Below are 13,358 nucleotides of genomic sequence, written 5' to 3' on the forward strand. Positions count from 1 at the left end.
AAAAAGGGAAGACAAACTCTGTAGCAGATCCCGGTTGAATCATGTAGTGAAGATGCTGTGCTCTGAAGTGCGAGGGAAAATTTGTGTTATTTTGTCTACTCAACGATGAGGCTGTGAAGAGTCAGCGGTTGAAGTTTATTTTTGCAAAAATACCTCAGCATTATTGCCTCAGCCTTGTGCTGTGTTCTCGTCATTTTTCTGACGAGTGCTTCAGCAATCTACAAGCTCACAATGGGTCATTCGACGGCCATTTGTTAAAGGAAGGATCAGAAAAGACTTTTGATGTGTGGGTAGACAGATCATGGATCAGTTTCTTCCTCCATTTCACAAGTGTAAGTAAGTGGGATTAAAATGGTTGCCTCCTTGTTTTCTCTAGCTTGTAAAATTTCCCAGTTATGCTACAATACATACCGTATTGTAAAAATTGTCACTGTGGTATTAAACACAGTATCAACATATATGCAATATGTAAAATATTAACAATTAGTTTAAATGGTAAAGACATTTTAAACATTAAGGAATTCATGACAGAATCACTAATAAGTCAGTGTCTTCCTCAGAACAAAATCTCAGAAGAAGCGATTTGAGGAAGAGCTGAATGAGAGGATGATTAGAACATTCGATGGGATCAATTCTCAAAAGTAGGTCACCTTTTATATGTGTAAGTTATGTTTTTGTATTTTTCTGGTGTATTTATGTATTTATGTTTGTGTGTATTATTATTTTTGTTATTTTATAGACAATGGCTGAAATCAGAAGACATTCAAAGAATATCTTTGTTTTTCCATAATAAAGCATTGGAAAAAGAGGTAAGCACTGACACTTTGCGAGCCAACTTAAACAGAACTTTTGAAAAATAATGCATACGCATATAAATAATTGAGGGGGAGGGAAAGGCGACGCTGGTGTGAGAGAGGGTGAAGGAATGCAGAAGTGTTTGATTCTCAATAAGAACAGTGTGTCCTTTCCCTGCAGTATAGAGCAACAACCCTGCCGGCCTTCAAATATTACATCACCTGTGCCTGCTTGATATTCTTCTGCATTTTCATCGTTCAGATCCTGGTCCTGCCGAAGTATGCATGTTCATCCTCTCCACCTTTTTACATTACATGATAGCACAATAAAATGTCTTATAAACACTGACAATGCAATATCTAGCCAAAAGCAAAACTGACTGACATTAAAATTATAAATTTTTGTAGACGTCTATCTTACAGATGGCTTTAATAAATATAACTGCACTGAATCTGAGCTGTCAGGATGATTTTGTTGAATTGTGAGTGAAAACAGCTATTTTCACTTTTGTGTCCTTGTGGTTTAATCCACATATTCTCTCTGTTTATTTCAGAACTGCAATATTGGGAGTGTCTTTTGGCATGGCCTTCTTAATTCTATCAGTGATTCTGCTCGTTTGCTTTATTGGTCATTTCTTGGTAAGTCACAATGTTTAAACTGTTTTAGTTGGTTTAATCATTTTAAACGAGCTTTTTTTTGCATATATTGATTTTACAGTGTTAGACAGTAATCCAAATCTAAAACCTACCCCTAAATTTACTTGTTAATTGTAATTTATTCCTAAATCAGAGGAAAGGTGAATTAATAATAATAATAATAATAATAATAATAATAATAATAATTGAGAAGCATTTTCAAAACCATTGTTAGCTAACTAAGATCGCAATTTTGATTCCAAATGTAGTTTGGTGATTCAGTGTTTCCCGAATCCATCGTTCCACTGAACATTCACAAACAGGGGGGCTGGAACTAGAGCTGTAGCATAGATCCTGGCTGTGTTCTATTCTTAGCCAGGGGCAATTCTTGGATTGACTTAAGGGGGCTTAACGTTTGTGTGAGTAAAAAAAAAAAAAAAGCAATTTAAATAACGTAGTTTAGACAATGGATCTCCAACAGAGTTTGTGAAACACTTGTCACTACATTTTTATTTCCCGAACCATTCTTAATATGGTTGTTCAACTGTGAGTTACGTCTATGTTTGTGAAACGCCCCTCTGATTGGTTATTAAGCATTGATCTAGGAGCATGTTGCACTTGGTAAAATGAGGTTCTGGTTAACCTCACAGAGGGTACCAAGACTCTAGTGATGATTTAGTCTAGTGATGATTTAGTTAATATTTAAATTAAAGGGGTGGTCCACAGTAGTTTTTTTTAAAGGTTTGATTGTGTTTATGGGGTGCAAAACAGTGTTTGTTCGTAATTCATTTGTAAAAAAAATCATGTTATTTGTTCACATATCTTACCTTCTTTTTACACAGCTACTGAGCTAACATGGAAACGACCATCATATTTCCTGGTTTACAGGAGTAAAACGGATACATGTTTGTAGCTAAATCATTCCTGCCAAACTCCTGTTTTTCCAGAGAGTCTCTCGTATTTCACACTTATCTCCTGCCACCCTCCCGTCTTGTAATTTCTTTTCTTTACGTCCTTACTACAACATAGCCTACAATGAACGCTAGAAACTATGCATGTAAGCCATCAATTTTAACAAAAAGAAGTACTTACAGATTGTGGCTAACAATCCACAGCTTCTTCTTTTATCGTAGGCTGAATCCAACACTTAACGTGCAAGATGTGTGCGCAGTGAATGCACGTAACGTTACGGTTACTAAAGAGGGGGGGAATGGAAATGCTATGTGGAAACTTCCACTATGGGGATTTCATCAGAAACCAATCCTCTGAAAGAGTATAAAAACGGGCCAATGAAATGCCAATGAGTTGGCGGCATCAGCGTGCACAGCTGGCGTCAATGACAACCAGTCATGCTATAAAGACGCAGCCAGTGCCATGCTCGACATCCTTTTCTAGCTGAAGAGACTTTCACGCTCAACAGCTAAGGGACAGTCATTGTGGCAAAGGAACATAGCATTTCCGTTCTGCTACCCAGAGGGGAGACCTGGTGACAACATGTGGACTAGCCCAGAGATGGGGAGTTGATGCATAAGGATGGTTAGCGGGGAGGGAAGACACAAGCTCGCCTAGAAGGGGGGACTAAACCGTGTCTGAGTGAGCGTATGGGATCGCCAGAGGGGATCACGCATAGCAGGCACCTATACCCAGAACGCAGGCTGACCAGTGGACATGCCAACAACGTAACAGGCCAACACCTGACTCCTCCGCTGAGTCAGGTGCTGGGGGCCTCGGAGGAACTCTGCAGGGTTCGCCAAAATGGGGAACTAAACTGACAAAGCTGAAAAAGCGCACGTATCTCCGGGTTAGGGAGAATGGCGCAGCAAGCGTGTTTCGACACCTCAACCGAATCTTTCCTCAATCACCAAGGGTTACCTAATACCCTTGAGGAAACCGGCTCCACTCGCAGAATGTAAACCCTCCAAATGTATAGGGTGTCACCCAACTCGCAGCCCTACAAATGTCTGTCAGAGAGGTGCCGCGTGCTAACGCCCAGGAGTATGCGACGCTCCGAGTGGAGTGCGCTCTCACCCCCGGGGGACACGGCTAACCCTGGCTCTGATAAGCGAGGGAGATGGCATCCACTACCCAGTGGACCAACCTCTGTTTAGATACGGCACTTCCCTTCTGCTGACCACCGTAACAGACAAAGAGCTGGTCAGAGGATCTAAAGCTCTGAGTGCGGTCCACATATATTCGCAAAGAGCGAACAGGACACAACAATGAGAACAATAGGACTGGGTCTGCCTCCTCTTCTACCTGGATCACTACCTTCCTTAAACGGCATGGTAGGAACCTTGGGCACATAGCCGGGCCGAGGTCTCAGGACAACGTGAGAGTAGGCCGGCCCGAATTCTAGGCACGAGTCACTGACCGAAAATGCCTCCAGGTCCCCAACCCTCTTAATCGATGCTAACGCGACCAGCAGAGCTGTCTTCAAGGACAGCAATCTCAAGGATACTGAGTCGAGTGGTTCGAAGGGATTCCCACGTAGGCTCGTTGGCACTACCGCGAGATCCCAAGAGGGCATGAGCAGGGGGGGGGTGGAAACATCCGCCCCGCACCTCTGAGGAACCGGATGATGAGGTTATGCCTCCCCACGGTGCCGCCATCCATAGCATCATGATGAGTGGAGATGGTGGCCACGTAAACCTTCAATGTGGAGGGCGACAGCCTTCGCTCCAACCTGTCCTGAAGGAATGAAAGTACAACACTGATCTGGCAAGATCGGGGGTCTTCTCGGTGAGAAGACATGCCTCGTAGAGGGTGCACTAGCCTGTGTGATGGTATTAACCACCGCCAACAGGAGGTTACCTAAGTCTTCCTCGTCACGTCTATGGACCACACGTGAGGTTCCACAGATCTGAGCGAGGGTGCCAGATGGTTCCCAGTCCCTGAGAGAGTAGGTCCTCTCTCAAAGGGACCTGCCAGGGGGGGCCATCGCGAGGAGGGAGAGTTCTGATATCCAGGTCCGGTTGGGCCAGAGAGGCGCAACTAGCAAGACCTCTCCTCGTCCTCTCTGACCTTGCACAGTAACAGTGAGTAGGCTCACTGGGGAAAGGCATATTTGCGCATGCCCCGAGACTCGGGGTGGAGTCGCCATTCTCACGGGGTAGGAGCTGCTGTGAGAGCCCGTTGGCCGCACAGTTGAGCTCATCCGGGATGTGAATAGCAAGCAGCGATTTCAGCCGCGTATGACTCCAGAGGAGCAGACGGCGAGCGAGCTGAAACATGCGGCGGGAGCGTATACCCCCCATAGGGTTGGTATACGCTACCGCCGCCGTGCTGTCCATCCTGACCAGCACGTGTTGCCCCCTCAGCACCGGTAAAAAGTGGCGCAGAGCGAGAAACACTGCCAACAGCTCTAGGCAGTTGATATGCCAATGCAGCTGGGTTCCCTTCCACAGGTCCGCAGCAGCATGCCCGCAACACACGTCCCCCCAACCCTTACTGGAGGCATCTGTCGAAACGACAACATGCCTGGACGCCTGACCTAGGGGCACTCCGGCCCGTAGGAAGGAGGGGTCCCTCCAGGGTGTGAGGGTGCGGCGACACGCGCAGTGACAGTCACTCGGTGTGTGCCCGCGTGCTATGCACGTCTGTGGACCCGATCGTGAAGCCAATGCTGTAGTGGTCTCATATGGAGCAATCCGAGCGGCGTGGCCGTGGCTGCGGATGCCATATGCCCCAGGAGCCTCTGAAAAGATTTCAGGGGGACCACCTTTTTCCTGTCGAACTCTCTCAGCCAGTTCAGCATTAGCTCGCTGCGTTCTCGTGAGAGGTGCGCCTTCATGGTGATCGAGTCCAGCTCCAAATGTAACACCTGGCATTCACTCAAAAGAGTTCAATTTTAGTCTCATCATTTTGTTTCTTATGGTCTGAGAGTCCTTCAGACATTCCAGGTGGGGAGTGGCTTCCGTCTGGCTACTCTACCAAGCAGGCCTGATTGGTGGATTGCTGCACAGATGGTTGTCTTCTCTCTACAGAAGAAAGCTAAAGCTCAGACAGAGTGACCATCGGGTTATTGATCACCTCCCTGACAACGGCCCTTTTCCCTCGATCACTTAGCTTAGATGGCCAGCCTGCTCTAGGAAGAGTCCTGGTGGTTCCAAACATCTTCCTCTTACGGATGATGGAGGCCAAGGTGCTCATTGGAATTTCAGAGCAGCAGAATTTTTTTGTAACCATCCCCAGCCTTGTGTCTTTAGACAATCCTGTCTTGGAGGTCTACAGAAATTCCTCTGTCTTCATGCTTGGTTTGTGCTTTGACATGCACTGTCAACCCTGGGACCTTATATTAAGACTGGTGTCTGCCTTTTCCAAATCATGTCCAATCAACTGAATTTACCACATGCGTGAACTCAGGTAGGCTGCTGAAACATCCCAAGAATGATCAGATGGAAACAGAACTGTACCTGAGCTCAATTTAGAGCTTCATAACAAAGGCTGTGAATAACTTAAGTACATGTGAATTTTTTTTTTTTAGGTTTTTTTTGTTTAATAAATTTCAAAAAAAATCGTTTTCACATTGTCCATTATGGGGTAGGTGTGTGGAAAAAGTGAAGCACTATGAATATTTCTGTGTGCACTCGTAAGTTTGTGGGTAGATCATATGGCACCTACTTCCTTGTTTGCTATGGATCATGTAATAAATATGACAAAAATTGTCCACCTGATGCCCTCCATCTTTATAAATCTATTTAAATCATTTTTATAATAACAAATTAATGTCAAATAATCAATATTTGAAATATTTGAACAAAAAATTACTGAATCTCTTCAAATTATCTTCCCTGTGTGTTGACCAACACTAGCAATGCAAAAAGACGGCCTCTGCATCTTGGCTTTGGATCCTTAGATCCTCAGGAATCATTGCCAGCAAGCCCTGGCCACGCATCACCCTCACCATGGCGACCACAGCCCTCATCCTGATCATGGCTGTCTTCAATATGGTATGTCAACCACAATAATCCAGAAAATTTCTGATCAATACTTTTTGGGTTTATAGTCATACAAATAAAGGTATGTGATGCTTCCTTACTGGATTACACACATTACACAAGGGGCCTTGACCGCAGTAGTCTGACATGTGTTATTGCAGAATTTCTTGGCAGAGATTTGTGTCCATCTGTGCCCTGGCTGCAGATACCAGTTTTGCCTTCCAGATTTTGCTATTCCACTTTGTGGCATATGTCACTGTTGTAAACAAACATTATCAAATTGTGATACCATTCCAATTCATATTTTGTCATCTAATGTTAAGACAAAAGTATTGGGCCGTCTTGTGATGTGCTGTTTAATAAAGATTCTTTTCAACACATTTTTTTAAAATGTGTTACATTTATATAGTTTAAAAAACTAATTTATAAAAAACTAATTTATTGGTCTTTGCTATGATAACAGTACAAAATATTTTACTAGTTATTTTGCAAAATACCAAACTTAAGAAACTACTTAGTTTATCATTAACATATATATTAAACTGTCATGTGCTTTTGGTTTCACATTTGACCTTGTTTTTTCAGTGAACTTGTCATTCTTTTTTTTTTTTTCATAAAAAGTATACTCTGTAGGTCCTTATGTTGTTAATGAATCTGCTATATCCTGTTTATTGAAATATTTGTGAAAATTAATATATTGTCTTGGAATTGTCAAATTGTCATAACATTACATATCATAACTGCAATTTTTTTTGTGTCTTGTTGTTGTAATAACGACAGACAAACTCAAGCAAACAAACACATGATGCCAGAAAAAGATTAACTGACTTCAAGAGTTCACACTTAGCTGATGATTGATTATAAGCTTGTTTGGCATGCTGTCCCAGGAGAGAGCCCTGAGCTCATAAGATCCTCGAGCCCGGGGCTCCCTCACGTTGCAAGGCAAGAGGGGAGTTTGAGCTCAGCTAGATCTCGAGAACTCCCCTGCTGTAGTAACTAATGAACAGATAGGGATTGCTCTTAAGAGATAACTACTTTCTAGGAGCATTCTATGGTGCTGATTTGGATTAGTCAATTAACTTAAATATGCATGTTTTTGGACGGTGGTAGGAAACTGGGGAACCGGGAGGGAAACCCACATGAGTATGGGGAGAACGTGTAAACTCCACACAGAAACGTCGGCTGGCTTGGTAAGGCTAGAACCAGTGACGTTTCTTGCTGTGAGACAACAGTGCTTACCACTGGGCCACCGTGCCACCCGTCTAGGAAAGGAGGAGGAGAGGAGTGGAAGGGAGGATTCTTCAAAACGAAGATGGCCGTTATATGGAACTTAGGGTATTTTATAGTGGCTTAGCAATCGTCTGATAGGTGACATCATAAATTGAATAATGCGGGACCGGCTGCAAGCATCTTAGCACGTGATCCTCTTGAAATTTGTTTATAAATAAGCTCACTTATGCAATCTGGGTGTCAGAATTGTTCATGGTATTTTTTTCCTCTTGAAATTATTTAATTGTTAAAAATATTAATTCTGGAGAAGCTTAATTGAAAATGAACTGAACCCATATCATTGGAAACAGTCAACTTTTTAAAGGTTCCAGTTTACAGTGAAATTAATAGAACAATTAAGAATTATGTTGCTCAATTCAAAAGCCATCAAAAACACCATTAAAGTATTTTGTTAAAAAACTTAAATTACAAATGATATTTTAATCACTTCTTGCAGTTCTTTATAGAAGACAACCTAACATCAATGGAGACTGTTTATAATACATCAAATGAGACACTTCTTCAGCCTGACGGACAACCCATATCTTACCTGGACCAGAACGCATTCTACCTTCCTGTGAGTTAGCTGTATTGCTGTCTGTTTTTTTACATTGTAATTCTTGACATTGCACATTATGGCCAGATTTACTAACAGTTTCCACTAATGCAAAGTCTTTTTTGACAGTACCTTTGGACACAAATATCAATGATTGCAAAGACACAGTAATTAAAAGGCATGGACCGAGTTATTTTTATGGTTGCTTACGGTAACTTACTGCACAAGCATTTTTAGGAGTTTCTCTCTCAGATGAAAAATTCATCAATTATTTATTATTAATTATGCATAAAGTGTTGTGGAGTGTAATATGATGTGCTGTGTCTGTGGTTTACCTTCACAAGGTTTGTAATCATTGAATCAATTGCATAACTTTCCATTCCCAACCCAATTGAAGCTTTTAACCCTCCTATTATCCTTAGGGTCAATTTGACCCCATTCAGTGTTAAACGTATGTGGATATATAATTGACATTGTTTGTTTTTTTTTTACTTCAGATTGAATGACTTTTCCTAATTTAATCGGGAAAACTGTGGTAACATAAAATTAACATGATATTATTTTTTCAATGCCCTGTACACATTTTGTTACATGTTCTTTGGGGTTTTGTAGCTGTATAAACAGGATATAAATATATACTGTAGGAAATCTAAAAGAAGTTACACATGTTTTTTTTTTTTTTTTTTTTTTGTGATATTGAGGTCACTATAACATGCTATAATTATTTAATATGTATTAAAATTTTATATGTTAAATATAATAATAAAAAAAAACAAACGAAAAAAAAAAAAAACTAACACAACCACACCTGTAGTGTTGCGAGAACCACTGAAAGTTCACATGACATGTGAGAACTTGATATTTGAGATTTGTCACAAGTTTTTGACAGTGAAAGTGACATACCATCTCAACCACCAGCAGACACATTACTGTCCAAAAACGGAAAATTATTATGGTCCCACTCCCCACTTGAATGATAGGGTTAGACTAAGTGCTGCTAATGTCTTCAAAATGGTTTTCTGGGCCCACCAGATAAGCTATCAGTGTGTTCAAGACATAAAGTCAGCATTTCAGCTTTTCATTACACCAGGGGAAATTTTAGAATTTCATTTTAGCTCCATATGAGAAAAAAAAAACAACAAAAAAAATCAATAAATAAAAATAAATAAATAAAATATATATATATATATATATATATATATATAATATATATATATATATATATCTATATATTATATATATAATATATATATATATTATATATATGTATGTATGTGTGTGTGTGTGTGTTAAAGTACAATTTTTGTTTTCCATGTATTTTATTAAATAAAAACTGCCACTTTTCTAATTACATAGTATACATATAAATAAATGAATAAATATATATATATATAATATATATATATATATATTTGACTAATTCACATATTTCACGAACTGAATCATATTAAAATAGTAAAATATTTTTAATACAAGGCCAACCACATGATGTTTCTATCGCTGTCAGTGACTGACAGTTAAAATGAGTACGTTCACTTATCACATTCAAGTGGTTCTGTCACTGTGTTTAATACTTTCTGTGCATGACTGTGGTATAGATAATGCCACATGCACTGTAATGTGTTTTATATGGTAGTTCATTTTGAAATAAAAATAGTAAAATGTTCGTTAAGAGTTACATTTTCGCTGGAGGAAACAGCTGCGATTATGAGGTGAGCACTAAGGAACCAGTAGATTGGAAACCTGATTGCTCCTATCTGACATTGCGGTACAAGTGTTACAAGTGTATTTATAACAAAGAACTGCAAATAAGCATTTTTTATAACAATTTATCAATAACACACACCTTGTCTCTTCGCTCTGCACAGCTGTGGTTAGCTGATCAAATGAAAAACAAAAGTCTAGGAGGAGCCGAATTCTGCCGCCATCTTCATATCAAATTTAAAGGGGACAGAGACAACAATTTAGTCTACAGTTTTTGAACTAGTCGGAAAGGTTTTAGGGGGGCTGAGTAGAAATATAGGGAGGCTGTAGGCCTAGCAACGCCCATGCATTACACCATAAATTGAAAATGATATAAAGTACTGAAATGAAACTTGTGGGGGGCAAGTGGTCCAGCGATTTCCCTTTCTTTTCAATCCAGGTCCCCCACATCGCTGTGGATGAATGTCTGGTTCCCCTTTGGATGGGGAACTCCAATGCTATGTGGAAACTTCCACTATGGGGATTTCGCCAGAAACCAATCATCTGAAAGAGTATAAAAACGGGCCAATGAAATGCCAATGAGTTGGCAGCGTCAGCAGGCACAGCTGGCATCAATGACAATCAGTCATGCTATAAGACGCAGCCAGTGCCATGCTCGACATCCTTTCGCTTTCAGAGCCTTTCACGAAGCTTCTGAGAAAGTCTTTGAGGGTATCTCCAACCAGTGTCTACAGAGAGAGATCGAGAAACAGCTTCTCCCGATCCAGAGCGTGTATACGCAGTGGCAGATGGTCGAGCTGGGTTTTTCTTCCTTGCCTGGCGTCCTTTGGGTCTGGTCCTCCAAGAGCGGTTTGTATATAGGAAAAAGCTTTCCTAAAAGAGCAGCACTTCTGGATGCGGTGGTTTCCTATCCCGGATGATGGGCACGAGCACAGCGTTTCATATCTGGGGTCCAGCATGTTAATGCAGTGCTCGCTGGCAGTACATGCCATCACTGTGATGTCATGTCTTTTGCGCAGTAAAGATCGCGGCTCGCTCTTGTCACTGCGGTTGGCACTCGGGCAGATCTGAGGGTTTCAGTGGGAGTAAATCCGCCACCCTCGGGCTGCGGACCTCTCGCTCCTCCACTCGCTCCATCCAAGCTTCAGGTGAAGAGAAGCGCTCCGTCCTTGGATGGTCACTCTCTCACATGATGACACCGGGGGTCAGATGTCCATCGCTGCATCGGAGGATGGGCTGTCATTGTCTGATGAGAATGCAAGCCTTCCGTCCCCTTCTTCCCGGAAGTGCACAGTAAACTCACGCAGTCTTGAGGGCACTTTTTCTGCCCGATCTGCGTGCGCTTCCATCCTCACCATCCTTGGAGGGTGGGCTGTCAAGGTCTGACGAGGATTCGAACCCGCTTGCCCCCTTCCAGATGATGAGCGCGGCGTCGAATCTAGAAGCAGACTTTGTGGCTGTGCTTCCCCAGGCTGCTTCGGACGTGGCTCTGGAGATGGTTTATCCCCAGCCCCGCGGCCGGACCGATTAGAGGGGTGTGATGTGGATGATGAAGGCAAGACCTTCTAAGCCTCCCAATCCCCTTCTTCCTGGATGGATACAGTAGGCATGCTATGGCCACCTACCAGCGCTACCAAGCGCAGGTGCTGGCCCGGCTGCGCGATGATGGTTCCGACCCAGGACTGAGCATAAGCTCCGCACCGCAACCGACTATGCTCTTTAAAAAAAAAAAAAAAAAGTCGGCTGTGTGTGCCCTGGAAAGGACGATGATCACATCCGTGATCCAGGAACGCCACCTCAGGCTAAACCTGGTGATATGCTTTCTTAACTCACCCATATCCCAGGCTGGCCTGTTCGGCGACACCGTCGGTGAATTCGCCCAGAAATTCACGCCGGTGATAGAGCAGATGGAGGCGATGGGCGATATCTCTATCGGCGGGATTATATGACCGCTCCCCCCCGCCGCCGAGCCATCCACATCCACTGCTTTTTGCCGAGGACGCCTGCCTGCAGCTTTGCTCCACTGCACCCGCCTGCGCCTCCGACCACGCGGCTGCGCCGAGCATCGCGCAAGCAACCAGCGTCCCCCGGCCCAGGGCACCGCTAAGTTCAGTAAACGGACCGCGAAGTGTCCCTGAGACGGGCCATCTGGGGAGGAGGGAATTTGCTCTTTCCCCGCTGGAGGGCGGGGCACTTCATTTAACGGCAAAAAAAAAAAAAAAAAAAAAAACGCCATCAAATCCTCAATGAAAGAGCATTTTTCCCTTCTCAGGATGTGACAGCCCGAACACTGCCAGTCTGGGTTGCTATGCCTTCCAGCTCGCAGGATCGGTGCGTTTCGCCAATGGCTCATGGAGCCCTGCGTCCGCCCCTGACTTGCGAGAGGAGATTGCTGTCCTCCTGGCGAAGGATGCAATCGAGCCAGTCCCTCCAGCCGAGATGAAGCGTGGGTTTACAGCCCGTAGTTCATTGTGCCCAAAAAGAGCAGTGGGCTATGGCCAATCCTAGATCTGCGCGTTTTGAACTGCGGCCTTCACAGGCTTCGCTTACGCAGATGCACATCACCTGATGCGTTCGTCCTTTGGATTGCTTTGCAGCAATAGACCTGAAGGACGTGTATTTCTATGTCTCCATACTTCCACGCCAAAAAACTGCAGTTTGCGTTCGAAGGTCAAGCATGGCAGTACGGGTCCTCCCCTTCGGGCTTTCTCTGTCTCCGCGGGTTTCACCAAGCTCACGGAGGGTGCCCTCACACCCCTTCGGCTCGCGGGCATCTGCATGCTCAATTATCTCAATGACTGGCTGATTTTAGCCCACTCTCGGGAGCAATTGATTATGCACAGAGACAAGGTGCTCCGGCACCTCGGCCTGTTGGGGTTTCAGGACAACCAAGAAAAGAGCAAGCTCGCCCCCGTGCAGAGCATCTCCTTTCTCGGGTTGGAGCTGGAATCGATCACCATGAAGGTGCGCCTCTCACGAGAATGCGCTGAGCTAATGCTGAACTGTCTGAGAGAGTTCGACAGGAAAAAGGTGGTCCCCCTGAAATCTTTTTCAGAGGCTCCTGGGGCATATGGCATCCGCAGCTGCTCGGATTGCTCCATGAGACCACTACAGCGTTGGCTTCACGATCGGGTCCCCAGACGCGCATGGCACTGCGCTGTATCACTTTTTTACCGGTGCTGAGGGGGCAACACGTGCTGGTCAGGACGGACAGCATGGCTGCTGAAGCGCGTACTAAACGTATGGGGGGTATACGCTCCCACCGTATGTTTCAGCTCGCTCGCCGTCTGCCCTCCAGCGCGTCCCTTGAGAGAGGACCTACTCTCTCAGGACAGGGCACCATCTGGCACCCTCGCTCAGATTTGTGGAAACCTCCACGTGTGGTCCAAAGACGCGACGAGGAAGACTTAGGTAACCTACCGTTGGCGGTGGTTAATACCATCACTCAGGCTAGTGCACCCT

At 43.9% G+C, this 13,358-nt stretch overlaps 1 protein-coding gene across 1 annotated transcript; it reads left to right on the forward strand.

Annotated features, from left to right (window-relative positions):
- Nucleotides 1–565: 565 nt before the first annotated feature.
- LOC130243806 (adenylate cyclase type 2-like) lies at nucleotides 566–8,192 on the forward strand (the record flags this gene model as incomplete). Its single annotated transcript, XM_056476104.1, has 6 exons — nucleotides 566–641; nucleotides 740–809; nucleotides 976–1,073; nucleotides 1,349–1,433; nucleotides 6,242–6,379; nucleotides 8,094–8,192. Coding segments are annotated over exons 1-6 (525 nt in total), but the record flags the coding sequence as incomplete, so codon positions are not given.
- Nucleotides 8,193–13,358: the final 5,166 nt, after the last annotated feature.

Source organism: Danio aesculapii, chromosome 16, assembly GCF_903798145.1.
Source record: "Danio aesculapii chromosome 16, fDanAes4.1, whole genome shotgun sequence".
NCBI classification, from domain to species: domain Eukaryota; kingdom Metazoa; phylum Chordata; class Actinopteri; order Cypriniformes; family Danionidae; genus Danio; species Danio aesculapii.